General features: G+C 37.6%; 1 protein-coding gene across 1 annotated transcript in view; it reads left to right on the top strand.

Moving 5' to 3' along the window:
- The first annotated feature begins 8,338 nt into the window (after nt 1-8,338).
- LOC115629478 overlaps nt 8,339-17,466 on the top strand; it is a 90,341-nt gene continuing 81,213 nt past the window's right edge. Inside the window, exon 1 of the mRNA XM_030525948.1 lies at nt 8,339-8,652. Coding sequence (XP_030381808.1) covers nt 8,339-8,652 — 314 coding nt within the window. The remainder of the gene's footprint in view (nt 8,653-17,466) is intronic.

Here is a 17,466-nt window from a genome sequence, read left to right as displayed (position 1 = left end):
TTTGCTTCTCAGTTTGCAGTTGGAATTGTTTTTGAACTTTTGTTCTCGCACAAGAGTTAAATATTGAAACTGTTCCCTCCCATCATCCATTTCTGTACACTACTACTACGAACATGATTCGTTATTATTCAAGTTTTCAAGTTCAAGCTTTTGCTCTTTTCTCTCCATTTGTTGAACTTGAAATAGTTTCGATGTAACTATAAATTTTACTAAATGCAGATAAAATTTGAAAACAACCTGAAACCAATGAGGAATTTTTTTAAAAGTTTTTGTATTTGTTTGTTGGGAATAATGATGCCTAACTAGTGCTGCCTGCTTAGCGATTTTCCCGCCAGCTGTAAAAGCGAGAAGTTGTCACAATTTTAAAGTTTCTGGCGGCATTTATAGCGTTATAGTTCGTTAAAGATCAGCTCCCTTTTATACACACTCATATATGTGTATATGTAAGAATATAGTATTTAGTATAAACTGATTCTATAGCCTTTATTGTCTGAAGATTTTGTTTGTCGTCGAATCATTTTTTGTTGCCTAGTTGTAGTTTTTAAAATGTGCTATTACAGTTTCCCCAGAGAAGAAAGCATAGTAGAGCGCCGTAGACCGATGAGATAGGACCATACTATCATGTAGCTGTTATTGGAGAAAGGAAGGTTTATATTTGTGCCGAATTCCATCTTGAAATCAGTACTGTCTTATAATTTTGAGTCGTAGGTGCAATTTGTATCGCTCCATGCTAAGATATGCCTGCAAGAATGAGAAGTGTTTGTTTGTTATGGGAACGATAACAGTAAACATAAATCAGCTATCAGCATTATATATACACAGATAGTATACACATACATATATCGTATCATAAAGATATTAATGGCTTGTTGTGACGGTCAAGAATTAGCAACACTGCAGCCAAGTTAAAGCGCAATTCGCTCCGAAAAGCACTCGGCTGTTAACTTTCGACTCCGAAAAGCTCTCGAGTTGTTAACAGCGGGCCATCCATCTAGTCGCTGTGACAGCTGTTGGGCAGTCTGTTAGGCAACAGGCTGCTATGAAGCAACAGACAATAACAATAACAAGAATAACAGTAACAGTAGCAGTTACAGTTACAGGAAAGACAACAGAGCAGCTGCGCCAAGACGGAAGCAACAGTCGCCCTCGCCCGAGTCTGTCGAGCAATTTAAAATAACGTGTCCTGTCGCAGGCGACTTCAGTTCCTGTTAAGCCTTTGTCGGTTACGTTTCTCAGCCACAAGCACAGCAAGCAAGCGCCAACAAGCCGCCTAAGCAACCAAATCAAATCAAAACCAAGCAGCCAAACATTTCTACAGTTCAACAGTTCTACAGACGTTCTTTGTTTTTGGTTCTCCACAGACCAAAATAAATTTTCCAAAAAAAATTACTAAACAAAAACCAAAGCAACAAGTTGTGAAAGTTATTTTTGAAACGAGACTTATTTACGCCTTTTTGTAATATTTTTTTTGCGAGTGCGTGTAAGTGTTTAAATTATTTATTTGAAAGAAAAAAAAAAACCCATAATAATGCTTCAAGAATTAACAATAAATAAACAAATAGAAAAAAAGACAGCTAGAAAATAAGAAGGCGCAAGCCAAAAAAATACCGATAGCAACGATAACAATAATAAGAAAAGCAAAAGCCGCACGCTGCCTCCCCTTCCCAATAGAGTGTCCTCTGTCTGTGTGTGTGTGTTGTGTATGTGTGTGTGTGTGTTTGTGTGTATGTATGTATGCGTATGTGTGTGTTTGTTGTTGTTGTGCTGCCTGGCCTTTACAAAAAGTGTTGAGCCGCCAACTTTTGATGCCAGCAGCTTTTTATGGGGCCGCCTGCCCTCGCCGCTTGCTTGCCAGCTTGCTTTTGGTTTCGGCCAGGTGCTTGGGCCGACGACACACTATTTCATAGGCGCACATACACACACACACACACACCAACACACACAAGCACTTACACACAAATTTGATGCGTTTTTATTTCGCTTTTCTTTTCCATTTTTATACAGACGTCTGCAACTTTTGGCCTTAATTTGTACTTCTCTCTCTGTCGAGGTTGTCGGCCGAAGTCGTTCATCTGTCTGTCTGTCCGTTGTCCTGCTGTTGGCCTGTTGGCCTGCTGGTCTGTCCGTTCGTCATAGTTCGGTTGCGCTATTTCGGTGCGCTGAAGGACATAAACAGAGGTTGATGGGTTGAACGGGCTCCCAGTGAGCGACCCCCGCCGGCCATACCAGCTTGCCATTATGCTGCTAGCCGCTGACTGACTTGGCCAGTCTTTTATTTATTTTTACTCGCTTGGGCGCCTCATCCTCCGCTCGCAGCCGCACCATTCATATGCAAATGCTGTTAAAAATTCACACCAAGAGCTGTGAAAACTGTTCGACCACCATAAAATTGTTGGCCAGCGTATGCGGCTGGGTTGGGTTTGGGGTTGGCTTTTGGCTGCCATTGCCAGGCAAGAGGCAAAGTGTTTAAGCCACAGCCGAGCAAGTTGTATTCCATGTGGAGGGAAGCAGAATTGAAGCGTTTTTTTTTTGACAGATTAAGTTTCGAAATTTGGGAAACATTTCAGCTAAAAGTTGATGAACTGCTTAACAATTTTGTGGTTTCTTATTTGAAATCTTTGTGCAACAATCAGCATAGTAATGGGCTAGTCTTGCCTAAGTCTACGTCTAAGAATATATACATAAATAAATAAATAATACTTTCCTCTTAAAATAAACCTAGAATACATTCTTTTCTTAATATTTAGATAGCTTTATTTTTTTAAATATTCCTATATATATAAGTCTCTCTAAATGACTTGCCACATTTTCCTTTTAGCCAGTCTGCTTAAAGTTTTTAACAACTTTTTATTGCACTAGACAGTTGCTCTCTCTTCTCGTTTAAAAGTAAAGGTGTAAAAAATGTAAGTACATCATTGAAAATTTCATTAATATTTTACTTGTGCTCTTTCAATTACGTCAGAGTTTGAATAATGAAAAGTTTTGTCACTTACTATTTGAATTAAAAGTATTTCATTATTTTCAGTCCCAGTCCCAATAGTCTATTCCCTGATGGAGGAACTAGGAGTTATGCCTAGCCTTTTTCAATGCTTTGCAAGTCTGATTCTGATTTGCTCATTCACAAAAGTTTTGCGACATTTTCAAAATGCAACCATCATCATAATTGACTTTTAAGTTTTGCGAATCTTTTAAAAGAGCCAACAGACTGGTTAGTTATTCAAATTGAATTTTAATTGAAGTCGAAAACAAAAATAATGTAAGCTTTGCTTTCATTTAAAATAAATAGAAATATGATTAATAAAGAAGAAAGGAAAATATAGTATATCGGTTGAGGAAACACATTCAAATTTAAATCGCATAAGAAATCATTTGCTGTTGCTGACAAGAGCAGAGTAAGGTAATAATTGTCTCAATAAATCAATATTTGAGTTTATTATTATAGGCATAGCATGCAAATTTATTCAGATATTAAAATCAACTTGAATGCTCAACTTCTGCTACTTCCAGCCTTACTGTTTCCATCTAGCTGAATTCAAAAAACAAAACACGATAATGATAATTCAATGTTTTGCAAGTTTCCTCAAAAAGACTGAATTGTTTTCGATTTTTGCTTTTCTCCTTCGAACAATATTAGCTGAGCTGTTCTTTTTTTAAAGCAATTATTTAATTGTGGACTTACTGATGCATATTGAATAGATTTTAGAGTAATGTCAGAGTGTATTTCATAAATAAATAAATAAAATTCCATCACAGTTTTTACTGAGAGACTCCCCAGTTAAAGCTTGTCAATAATAACTGTATATTTCGTTTTTTTTTTTGCCTGAGTTGTCACTTTTTTTGTAGCATATCTTTCGGGGCAGGTTCCACCTGTTTCACGCTCTGCTCGGTTCTACCAATTAATATACCAATTGACCATGGCTACCACTTAGATATGAACGGTTGAACGAGTTCAGCGCAGTGTTCATTAGTATTGCGACCGATATATTTGTGGCTAAGGCGTGTTATCTTTCATTTCCAATCTAATCGCTGCTACTTACCACTTCACATGCACGACTATCGCATCAATATGAGGAAGGTAACTAAAGAGCAGCTGCTATCGATGACGAGGACGATGACGATGTTGCTTGTTGTTCGAGGGTCAATCAATGAGTTATGACATGATGTTAACGTCTAATCATAAGATTATACTTATTAGAAAGGCAGAACTATTGATGCGTTGTTTGGATATAAAATGGACTAATAAAGGCTGAAGACTGCTTATGAAGGAAGAGCAAATATTTTAACCACGGATGAGGCTTACATGCTGGCTCGCTGTGCCTCTGATCGAATTGCCAATAAAGAAGAGGGAGATTCTGTGGAAAATTTTTGAGCTTCTAGTATAAATTAAAAGCGGAGCTAGTGTCGGAAAATATGAAGTATGATTAGTCCAGAGCTTTAAAATCTTTCAAATTCCTAGATTTTCATTTTGGATCAGTGTTGGATTGGAAAGCGAAGCTAATGTCGGACAATTTGATGTGTAAGAGTTCAGGCTTCAGAGCTTTCAAATCTTTCAAATTCCTGGACCTTACTTTTTAGATCAGCACAGGCAGTACACTTTTAATAATTGTGAAAGTCCGCTTTTAACAGATCTTTAGAGACCTAGAAGTCAATAAGGAAGATCGTTTTTCTTATTTTTCAATGCAACTGTAATAGACAGGCCTCTTCTTATTATTTAGAATTAGGGTATTCAATGCTAATGCTTAAACTGTTTACTCGGTAAGAAAACAGAAAGCTGGTTTATACATATTTTAATGTTCTTCTTCACATAGATCGTAAATTGGCGATGTACGAGCAGTGTGTGTATGTGTGAGAGGGAAAGAGAGAGAGAGAGTAGCTCATACGGAAGAATCTGGTCCGATAAGAATCTTCGAAGCCGCATGTTAAATTAGAAGAATTCGTTTAATCTTGTCATCTTTTGCAAGATTCCACTATTCAAAGCAGATTAACTGATTTAAAAATGATCATTTAAGAACAGATCATTGTTGCCTAAGAAAATATATCTTTTTTATGGAGATGAACATTATATTTAACCTTTTAATCAGTTAACTCAGCCACTGCTTGTGATTGGCCCAAATGTGTTGCTTTTCTTATATATTGCCTTCGCGCTCTACATTCCTGGAACAGATTGTGGAAAATATATCTTTTTGTTGGAGATGAACATCATGTTTAACCTTTTAATCAGTTAACCCGTCAGCCACTGCTTGTGACTGTTGCTTTGATTATCTGTTGCCTTCTTGCTCTTCATGCCTGGAACCGATTGTGGACGCTCGCACACATTTAACGTCCGGCTTGATTCTGTATTGTTTAAGGCATTTCCGTTGTCGTGCTTATCAGAAAATATTGCCGCCCCGCACAACACAATGTTGTTTCTAGTTCCGTTGTAATGATAAAGTCATTCGCCAAGAACTAGCCTTTGAATCTGAATGCTGAACATATTGATTGACCCTCGAGCTGTGCGACTGTCTATTGCTTGGCCGTTGTTGTTTAGGGCCTGCCAGTAACATTAAATGGGTTTTATTTTTTAATCATTTCGCTTTGCTCGGGGACACAAGCTTGCCGCGGTTGCCACGCTTGCCACGATTGCCACGCTTGCCACAATTCCGATTGCCCGCTTCCCCTCTTTGGCCGGACAGTCAGCAGTCAGTTCGTTACCGCAGTCCTCGCTAGCTCGGCGGTGCTAACAAATTGTCAGTTGCATACAGAACGAAATGAATAATAAATGGCGCGCATAATTATGTGCAACTGAGTGCATGGGCGGCGTGAGTTTGTGGTTGAGGTGGTTCGGGTGGTTGGGGTGGTTGGGGTGGTTGGGGTGGTTGGGCGCATGCACGGGTGGTGTTGCAAGGTGGCGCTATGCAATCATTGCCAAGTGATAAATATGCGCCGAGGGCCATTCGGTCAGCTGAGTTGACAAACGTTGGCCACTTGTTGCCACACACTTGACACCAACTGAAGTGCCCCTTAATTTACAGTCATTTATATTGGCTGTGTGTGAGTGTTTGTGTGTGTGTGTGTGTGTGTGTGTGCGTGACTGCATCCTGCTCGCAGCTAGAAAATTGTGTGTCATTTCACGGTTCAGCGTTGCTCAATTGTTGATCATAAATCAAAAAAATGCAGTCACTATTCAACGACTGTCAAGACTTAATATTAATATTTATGTTGGCATCGAAGCTCGTTGCTTAGAAATTCAAGCAAGCAAAACGCAGGCTCCACTGTAAAGAGCTGTAATTAATTTTAATTTGTGGCATGAAAGCATTTTAAGCACCGCATGCCTCTTACTACAAATTTATTTAAGCGTTCACACAAAAACCTGTTTGCTTCATTTTCTTCCTTCTTCTTTTTTAGTTACAGCGTAAATAAATAAATCTTTATATTTGTAATTTTTTCCCTTCTTCGTTGCGTCTTGTTTTTTGTTTTTTATTCAAAATGAGAACAGTTTCTTCGTCTCCTCCACCTCAGCGTTTAATGTTCAATAAACAAAACAAAGAAGACAAAAATATAATTACATTTTCATCGACTTCTGAGCCTCGCTACTGATTTCTAAAAATACTTAGCTCTGGAATGGTATTTAATTATGCGTTTGAAACTTCCATTTTATAAAATCCTTCTGTATTTTTGTGACGTTTTGGAAAAGTCGTTTGGTGGCCTTAATATCTGTTTGGAATATTTTTGAAGCACAAATAAAGTGTTTAGTAGCCAAAGCAGAAGTCAGACTGCATTGAACAACTAAGATGAGGGGAACTGCGACCTCAAGAGACGTTTTTTTTTAAATTAACTTAGTAGATGATTCTACGATTCTGGATTCCTCCATTACTCAATAATTTGAATGGTGAATGGCAGAACTTGATCAATGCTTTAAATATGTTTCTCAATTTTTTGTTTGCTTTTGGCAAAAACTCATCAGAAGTGATTCATCCAAGGTGTTTTCTTGCTCTTCCCACCGGGGACGAGTAAATAGTTTTTGTAGTAAAAACCAAGTCTAAGAATAATTGTTTCATTGGAGGACTCTTAGATCTGTAGTCAATAAATAGTTTGGCGACTTCATTTTAATTAAATTAAATTAAATCTCTTAATTCATGAGAAAAGAGAAACCATTTGGCGGCCACAGGATATTAAAGCTAACTCAGCAGCAGCCATTGAAAGGAATCATTACTATAAGTATTTTATAATTAAAAAGATATTCCAAATGAAAAAACTGAAAAAACTATCCAAACTACTTGGTATAAAAAGATCTTATGATCTTATGAGGAAATTAGTGAGAGACTTCATGAAAATGTTGCTCCCACACATTCCAGACATACTCGTATAGTAAGAGTATATATGTACTTAGTACATTACAGAGCCATAGCATATGGAACTTCAAGAAATTCACAAACTGTATGAATTGCAAAATAAATGCCTTAAATGACTGTTTAATTGTTTTCTGAGTCTTTGATGATTCAAGCCGAACACCTCCACATTACTTACCTCAGCAAATGGAGCCTTGAAGTGTGCTCTGCACCTTAGGAATTAACCCTTGCCCTATGCCTTCGGGTTAATGAGGTTTAGGCGTAGGTCTTGCACATTTTCCATTTTCCATTTGCCCACAAGTCGGAGCGGAGCGAAGCATTGAAATCCTAAAGCCACTCTGCTTACGACCAATAATGAGTATCAAAAACAACCTTAAAAATGTCGGCTAATTTAATAAGCAACAACAACAATAGCAACAACAACAACAATAGCAACAGGAAAAGCAACAGCAACAATAGCGATAGCAACAACAATAATAAAAGTCTAAGCCGCTTTACCCTGGCATGCCAATTAATTTGCATAGGGTTCTTTGTTTTTCATTTTCTTCCTTTTTTCTCTTCTTACAGTCCTATTTTTTTGTTTTTTGTTTTTTGTTCTGTTCGTTGCTGTTTTCTGGCTCCTATCCTTGTTTGTGTTTATAATTTTGGCACCAAAACACAAAAGGCTTGATTAAAAAATAATTACAACACTTTGCGGGCGTGAACAAAGTGTTGCTGCGAGTTGTTAGAGAGACAGATGGAGGGCACTTGAAGGGCAGCTGGAAGGGCGTGTTAAGCGCTCGCTTTCTTCTTGTTGTTATATCCTCTACACATACTATATATATATATATATATATATATATATATATATATATATATATATACATACACACACACAGATACACACTACATACACGGCACTGATAGCTAATACTCTGCGACTACTACTAGTAGAGAACTTGCAAATCAAATTGTGAAACAAAATAAATTATAACCGACACTTATAAGCGCCAACAACTAAAAAGCCAGCCATGACAGACCGGCAGGAGAAACCGAGCGGCAAAGAGACACCGACACCAACACCGACCCCGACCCCGGCACCGAAAGTTGCATGTCCTGGCAGCGTCAGTGCCCGGGATGAGAAAGAGAAGGAGCACGAAGGACCCAGCACTAGCACCAGCAACAGCAGCAGCAGCAGCGCTGCCGGAGCCATGGCTCTGGCCATGGGGGCCAGCACATCGGCTGCGGCTGCCGCTGCCGCAGCCGCTGCTGCCGGTGGCATACAGGATGTGGAGCTGGACAGGGAGCTGGACAGAGATCGAGACAGAGACTCTCATGGCGACAGGTGAGTTGGTGGCTTGGCCACAAGCCCTGTACATATGTATCTATCTATCGGCTTAGACACGTGTTCATAGGCACATGCATGCACACATACATACATACATAGTACATGCACACATGAAGTATGCAAGACTGTGTATGTATGTATGTACGCATGTATGTCAATAACAATTAGCTAATTGTGCGTGCCCTCAGTAAATGCCTTTCGGAGCGCGTTGCATGCCTCGACCCGGCCTGGCCCGGCCTGGCGCCCACATCAAAGGCAACTGTGGGCGCGACCTGTCAAAAAAAAAAAAAAAAAAAACTGTCTGCAAAACAGAAAACTGAGGCATGCGATAAATAAATAAAATTAGCATGTCGGTATGCGTGTGTGTGTTATCTTTTGAGGGGGCCTATACTCCAAACCCCCATTTCTATCCCTTTGCCATATGGTCATGTAAAAAAAAAAAACTCCGAAAAGCGTAAATTGTAAAAAGTAAATAAAATAAACAAGTATATATGTATAGTGTTCCAAAAATGTGAACGTTCTAAGTAAATGAGCATTCGAAGCGATAATGAACATTGATTGTGTATCCCCTCTCCACATATTCTTCAATAAAATAGAATGCGAACAGCATGATCAGACTTAAAAGCGTACTTATATGATTTGAGCATACAATGCAACAACACACTCATGTATATACATAACTATTCTGAACATTAATTATATATGAGAATGCCTTTTAAACGACAAAGAATGAACCAAGATTCATATGACTTTTTTTTGTAAATAGTATAAGAAAATATTACAGCAGCCATTGAGCATTTTCTTTGGAAATGTTTATCGAACAACGACCTACGGACAGATTCTAAAGGAAACTAACAATTGTAAGTCACAAATTCAAAATAATTATTGTGTCAGAAATTGAGCAAAGTATGACTCATTTTTTGGAGACCAATAAGATAAAACAACAAACTGCATAATTTGAAAATTAATAGATGATGAGATGAACGGGTACTTCAGTTAAGATTTACAAAAAAATTCATCTCTAGTATGTTTCACCGAGTGCAATTTTAGTTAAGCGATTCGAATGGGCATAAAATGCTCAAAGCTATTTGAATTGGTATGAACTAATAAATTTTTGGTTAAGCGTTTTGAATGGGTATTACATGCTCTGATATGATCTTCAGCAAGTTTGAAATCCTGCATCAAGTACATTTTTAGCTAAGCATTTGGAGTGAGTATTAAATGCTCTGGACTTGGTTTGAGTTCTTTAATTCAATCATCTCTAGTATGTTGGTAATCATCTCTAGTGATTACTAACAGTAATTATCTCTAGTAAGTTGGGAATCTTACATCCAGTACATTTTTAGTGAAGCCAATCATCTCTAGTAAGTTGGTAATCATCTGTAGTGAGTTGGTAATCATCTCCAGTACATTTTTAGTTAAGCATTTCGAATGACTTGGCTGGAATTCCAGAAGTCAATCATCTTTATTAAGTTGGTAATCATCTTTAGTGAGTTGGTAATCATCTCTAGTATGTTGGTAATCATCTCTAGTGATTACCAACAGTAATTATCTCTAGTAAGTTGGGAATCTTACATCCAGTACATTTTTAGTGAAGCATTTCGAATGAGATAGTTTGAATTCCAGAAGTCAATCATCTCTAGTAAGTTGGTAATCATCTGTAGTGAGTTGGTAATCATCTTCAGTACATTTTTAGTTAAGCATTTCGAATGACTTGGCTGGAATTCCAGAAGTCAATCATCTTTATTAAGTTGGTAATCATCTTTAGTGAGTTGGTAATCATCTCTAGTATGTGGGTAATCATCTCTAGTGATTACCAACAGTAATTATCTCTAGTAAGTTGGGAATCATCTCCAGTACATTTTTAGTTAAGCATTTCGAATGACTTGGCTGGAATTCCAGAAGTCAATCATCTTTATTAAGTTGGTAATCATCTTTAGTGAGTTGGTAATCATCTCTAGTACGTTGGTAATCATCTCCAGCAGGTTTGGAATCCTACATCAATAATATTCACTCTTTTAAATTGCAAATACCCCGTTAAGCAAATGAGATAGTGCCCCCAAACATTATCAATTCATAGCTCAGCCATTTTAAAGCTTATAGTTGGGTAGAAATGTTCTCAAAATATACATATATTTCATAAGTTGTTTATTCAAAATAATAAAACATTGTTTTCACTTTATATTAATAATCGCAGAAATCAATGGAAGCGGTAGATAATACTTATAAGTATAGACATTCATTTTTGCAAACTCTTCATATTTTTATCCAAATCTAAAATCCTAGTTTCATAATAAATATGGTATTTGTTTTTAGCTCGATCTTGAATAATCTTCTATATAGTACAAGGAATATGAGTTTAAGTATTTGAGATCGCGCTCATTTAGTTTAAGTTTTTTAACTATGTTATCAAACTTAAATGGATTTCTTTAAATTTCTAAATGAAGAACTTTTCCCTCAAATCGAGGGAAATAATGCTCCGGTCCAAAGCCTAATTATTTGTATTACAGCACCTTTATGCAGATTTATATAACAACGTTCTACTTCATTAGTGAGATTGGGAGGCTTCTGACAAGCTTGCAGAATAATGCTTGGCATTTCATTTTGCCACAAGTTGACGGCCACAGATTAAAATTTGTCTACACTTTGTGGTCTTCAACAATTCGTAGTTGATAGACCAACAACAAATTACAATTAACTTCTACTCGCAAAGTTCTAGTTCTAAGTAAAAAGTGAAGGCATTCAAGCGCAATCCTCTTAAAAACTGTTCTAAAAAAAGTTAATGGCTTTCTGCAATATCTTTGTCAACTAAATACCTTTGGGGAAAGAGTAGCATTGACCTTTCAGCAGCTCATGAAACTTTTACTATTTTTATTTTTTTTGCGGTAATGTGATATCCAAAAATATGAATACATACAAAGCCAAGTGTACTTTTTGGGCAGACAGCTACTGCGGCCACAAATATGATGATATATTTGACACTTGGCTTCCCAATAGGTTCATTTTATTCAGCTTTGGCTAATTAATTAGTGAAACTCATGCGTTGGCGCCATTGTTCCCGATTTGGTGCTGGTTGTAGTTGTTGTTCTTCTTGTTGTTGTAGTTGTTTTTGGGGGACAATGCAGGGTGCATGTAAGTGCTAATGTAAAGAAGATGTAATTGGAGGACATTTGTGTGCGCTATTTATAGACCAGATGTGTTCAGCGCAAAGAAAAAATAAAGCTATTCTTGAATGGTGGCGAAGAACAGCCTCTTGAATTTTAGATACACTCGAGATTCGAATATGATTTCAGTTTTCGACACTAAACGATGTATTTTTATACTCTGTACATGAAATGTACAAGAGTAGGTTTACAGAGTATACAAATTTGTTAAAAGAGTCATAGCAGTTGACAGCAAGTCCTAAAGGATATTAACCTTTTAAGCCCTAAGAAATGCGTAACTCGTAGAACAAACATGCCTTATTAAAGAATAGTTGGATAACCCTTAATCTCTAATTAAAGTTGTAGGTCGAAGTGCCCCTAAAATAGTAAATTTTGAATGCGTCTCAAAACTTGAAGCACAATTTGTAAGCCCGATATTGGAACTATTTTTAATTAATTTGAAGGCAAAGCATTTCTTCAGAAATTGCTGCAAAATAAATACAAAATAATGCCTATCTTGATTAGGCTTCGAAAGTTAATGCCAGCAAGTTTAGTTATAAGTATAGAAGAGAATGGTTTAAAGCATTTGTGTGCAACTTATTTGTCAGTCTCATCCAATCATAACAGAGAAGAAATACAATGTTCTTTCATTTGACACATTTATTTAATTAAATTGAAAATGTTTGACGCACAAATGTAGTATGAATAAATATTCACAGATGTAATATTTTAAAAAAATTGGCAAACAAATTGTAGCTTGTGTTGGGAAAAGCAATCCATTTAGTCAACAACAAAAAATTAGGTTTGGGAATAGACATTCAAATAGACTTGCGAAATTAATAAAAATTTAATAAATGCCACGAGTTCGAATTTAATAAATAATTCAATGGTTGTATGTGCACAGCAGCTATTAGTTTGGCTAAGAAGGATAAAATTTTTATTTAACAGAATGTATCTGAGATATAAAGTTATTGCTTAGTTGGCCGGACGATGTCCCCTCCACAACACACCTCCCCCCCCCCCCCCCCACAGATTCAGCTTAGCTTGTAGTTTTTGTTGCTGCTCGAGGCGACACGTATATATTACATGGGGATAAATGTTATTCAAGCTCCTTTCAGCAAACAGGACCTAGGGCTGACACTAGCACGTCCTCCATACCTGTACATAAGTACATGTGTATGCAGAGATATGTACATACTTTTATAGCTATATATACATACTTGTGTATATATATATATATATATATAAAGAAAAAAACATACATGCATATGTTGTTGAGGAGCACTTAATTATGTGACTAACAATTAGCAGCAGCGACTTATGCCAGTTGTTTGACATACACGAAACGCACACACACACACAAGGACAGACACACACAAGGACAGACACACACGCTTATAAATAAGCTGTCTGCAATGAGGTGGGCTTTGCCTTTTGGTCGCGTGTTTTATTTTACAAAACCTGCAAGCAACAGCTTTTCAGTTTGCAGCTAATTATGTCCCAATTACCTTCTACACCCAACACTAGCTTTAGGCCAAGAGTGAGCAAGATAAATATATAGTTGTATAGAGAGAGCGGGAGAGAAAGCGCGTGCGACGTGCCTTAAGTTTATGGCTTAGCTGATGTCGCTTCTTAACGCATTAGTTATATGCCTCTTTGCAGTAAGATTTCTAAGCAACACACACACATGCCAGTGCCCAGCCAAGTGTGTGTGTTTGTGTGTGTGTGTGGTTTGTGAAAACAGTTTGCTTGCAAGTCTGCTCCAACGATTGCAATGCCAATCAGTTTGTCCGCCCACAACTCAACGACTTGCTACTTTCAAAATACTGTACCGCATGCTGTCTTCCCAATATCTACGAGTATGTTGTTGGCTTAGACACAACGCTCCAGGGCCTACTCGCAGTATAGCCCTGACAAGGCAGTCTTTGGCATCACTTTGATACAGAACTGTTGATATTATCCTTTAAGTCGAACCATATGGAAGCTACTTGTATATTGCATTTTTCTCGGAATCATATTTCCAATCTGAAAGGCATGCGAATCAAACGGAATTTGATTGATGCAGAACAGAAGAGACCAGCACAAAAATCAATACCAACTATAAGTTACAATTTCTTCTGAATTTTCAAATAAAATGCATACAAGTAGAGCATAATGCTGTATGGACTATGCTTAACAGCAGCCAGTGGCGTAACTAAACTAACTTTTGATGGGGCCCTATCAGTAAAAATCGTCACGTTGTACTCAGTTAAATTTTTAATAAACTTCAAGATTTTCAGCGTACTGAATTACACGTATAGTATATATACAAGTAGTATACACTAATGGCGTCCTCTCTTAGGCGAGAGGGAATGGTCTGTAGTCCCCATGCTAGCCCAATGCGTATTGGAGACTTCACATTCATCCATAGAACATAAATCTCAAGGCATTCATCATCTATTCGCTAGCTTTTCGGTGAAGGAACAACATCGTGAAAAAACGCGCATACATTTTCAATGAAAAAAAATCATTTAATTTCAATAAGATATTTATTAAGACAATTTTTTGTCGAGCTTTCTGTTCCGCAAAAGTGTCTATAACATCATCAAGGCCATAGAATTTTCCATAGCAAAGTTACATAACCTGACTTGTCTCATAGAGTTTCTTAAATAAATTGAAAATGATCGTTCAGCACTAGCTGTAGTCACAGAATTTGTAAGAAATAAAATTAATCAAGAAAGCTGCTATGCCCTAAAAATGATTTTTAATTATTAATAAATCAGCAGAGACCTAATACACGAATATTTTTCTATTTCGTCTTTGAAAGTGGATCGAAAACTGAGAATTTCTCTGGCAAATGATTCAGATATGTCTTTTTTATATGTATCTTTAGATATTCCAATGTAAACAAATATTTTTGAGCTCGCGGCCTCGCGGGCCGGGGCCCTCTTGGTTCAGGGTCCCGTGGCATTTTGCCAGCCCTGCCACCCTATTGTTACGCCACTGACAGCAGCATTGAATTGTTATTTTAAAATTGAGAAACATGAATGTGAAGAGAGGGGGAAATTAAAAGCTTCAATTAAGAACGAGAGGAGCTAATGTTGGTGCAACTCTCGTCTCATATATGTACTATACATACTCGTACGTGGTCTGTTTAAAAGAAAATGTGAAGGTTTTGGTGCATCATGAGTCGTAAGGCTAGTAGTATTCCTTCAAGGAAGTTATGGAACGTTTGCGTGTATATAGCATACCTTTTGTTCAAAAGAAAAGGTGAATTTTAAATTGCTTTCAAAAGCATTTATTTATTCATCAATATCCATCTTGCCCCCTTCAAAGCAATCCCCCTCAGATATAATTATATATATTTCCTATTTCCAAAACGGATGAGACCAATGAAAGAAAAGCGTTTTGAGATAAAATCCAAATCGAAGAATGAGCTGATGGCCATACCGAAAAGCCTTATTTCAGAAGATACACATATTCATTATACAGATATCTGAGGGGGGTTACTTTTGAACAAAATGGACAAAATGGCTATTAATGAATAAATTCAATTATTTTCAAAAAAAATTAAAAATTAAAAATATTCCCCTTTCTTTTGAACAGACCACGTACATCAACTTGCAGACAGACGGAATATCAGTTACTGAGGCGTAGTTAACCAAATAACACGCATACGCCATGTTGAACGCATTTCACACACATTGCCAGTTACATGGAGGCCTAATCAGACACAGACACAGACACACACACACACACATCTACAGATACTGGCATGTTCCCATGAATATTCACTCTAATACTTACTGTTACTTTGTTCAATTTCCGGTAAGATGCCAATTTCACTTCCGATTCAGATTCAGATTCAGATCCCTCTTTGCTTAGCCGAAACAGAAATCACTTGTTTGGATTGCTGCTGTACGGCGACTTGTTAGCTTTTTTCCTTTTCGCCCGCCAGTTGCCGTCCGGACTGGGTGGCTTACTGGCTGCTGTCCAATGATGGATGACTATATGCCCATGCACTTTGGCATGCCCTGAACTGCGTTCCCTTTTGGTTATGCTAACAAATTGCTTAACAATGACAAGTTGCCGCTGCTTTCCAGGCAACCGGCCCCAAACCACCCAGTCATCCAGTGGCGAAAAGCGGATCGTGCAGCTGCTGCTGTGACAAGAAAATGGTAGCCTTTGTCGCATCCTGGCCATGTGTCTGTCAGAGCATATATTGTTGACATTATGCACATCAATTTTTCAAAAAAGCAATACAAACACAGCAGACATTCCACCCAGCCAGCGCCCTGGCTTTTGTTGGCGTGTGAGCGTGTCCTTGGGCCGCATCCTGAACAGCTTGTATGCTTTACTTTGGTTTGGTTTGGTTTGATTTGGTTTCGTTCCGTGCCGTGCCGTTTCTCGTGGGTTGGCAAATCCCGGCACATCGTGTCGCCGTTTCAGGAAAATTGACAACATAATTAACATGTTTTGCTGTCGATCCTGATGCCGATGCCATAGCTTGGGACACTCCTTTCTCTTGTAATCCTGCTCCTCCCCATCTCTCGTTCTATTTCGGTCAAAAGATTTGTGACAAAATCTTAAGATTTATTATTGTTGTGGGCACTAACAACATCATTAACTGGGCGGTGGGGGTGTACAGAGCTGTGCGATGCTGTGGGCGGGTTTATTGCCGAACGGATGCCAAGCCATGTCACTGGAATTTTCAATGAGCTCGACGCGACTTCAGTCGACATGTCCTGGTTCGGGGCACGTGAGCTGCTTAGCCGATGAGCCAGAGCGAGCGTCTGCAAATTGTTATCATAAATAATTAGTTGGCTATTTTGCATATTTGCTGCACATCCACATACTCACAACATATGTGTCTGTGTGTGTGTGTGTGTGTGGGTGTATGGGTGTGCACCTAGGATATTATATTTATAAACGAATAGGGTTGCTCTTCTCAAGCAGCGTGCATTTCCCATCTGCCCTTTTGACGCTCAAGTGCTGCGGAATGTTATCAACATACGAGTAGAGCTGCTGCCAGAGTTCAAAGAGCAGTGGAATTAAGAAACACACACATACTTGTATATATAAAAATATTCAAAGAAAATATTGAATAAGAAATGCGTAACAAAGGAAATTAGTAGAGAGTAGATATTCCTTTGTTGTAGAATCGAAATAGTTCACAATGTTGAATTTAATTTAAAAAATGATTTAACAACTTTAAGTTAAATATATTTTGTAGCTGTTGCTTCGCTCCGAGCCTGAAGAAAGCATTGTAACCGTATTATTATTCTACATTGAATTGTAGAATTGTTTTTAATGTTGATTTGAAATCTAAATAGTTCTATATAAGAAATCTAATACACTTAAACATGTACAAAGAAACTTCATTGCCAAAGTCGATCTTAAAGTTGAAAATTATAAACACAGAGTAAAGGGTGTGCCATACAGGGACATATGGACACGCGAACAACGAGGATATATTATTACCATAAATATTGGTAATTAATTATTTTTTGAAATTCGCGAGTCCTTTTTTGAAATCGGCTAAAAACTTAATTGGATTCGCGCGCGTGGCCCCATTTCCGGGAACCTGCAGTTAATTAAATATTTACACACACAAAAAAAGGCATAGACCTTTAATTAGAGGAAGCAAAGTATATATGTATTTAGTTGGAAATACATTTGAATGCCCTCC

Source organism: Scaptodrosophila lebanonensis, unplaced genomic scaffold, assembly GCF_003285725.1.
Source record: "Scaptodrosophila lebanonensis strain 11010-0011.00,11010-0021.00 unplaced genomic scaffold, SlebRS2 tig00000155-arrow-arrow-pilon, whole genome shotgun sequence".
NCBI classification, from domain to species: domain Eukaryota; kingdom Metazoa; phylum Arthropoda; class Insecta; order Diptera; family Drosophilidae; genus Scaptodrosophila; species Scaptodrosophila lebanonensis.
This window is presented reverse-complemented; position numbering and strand designations above follow the sequence as displayed.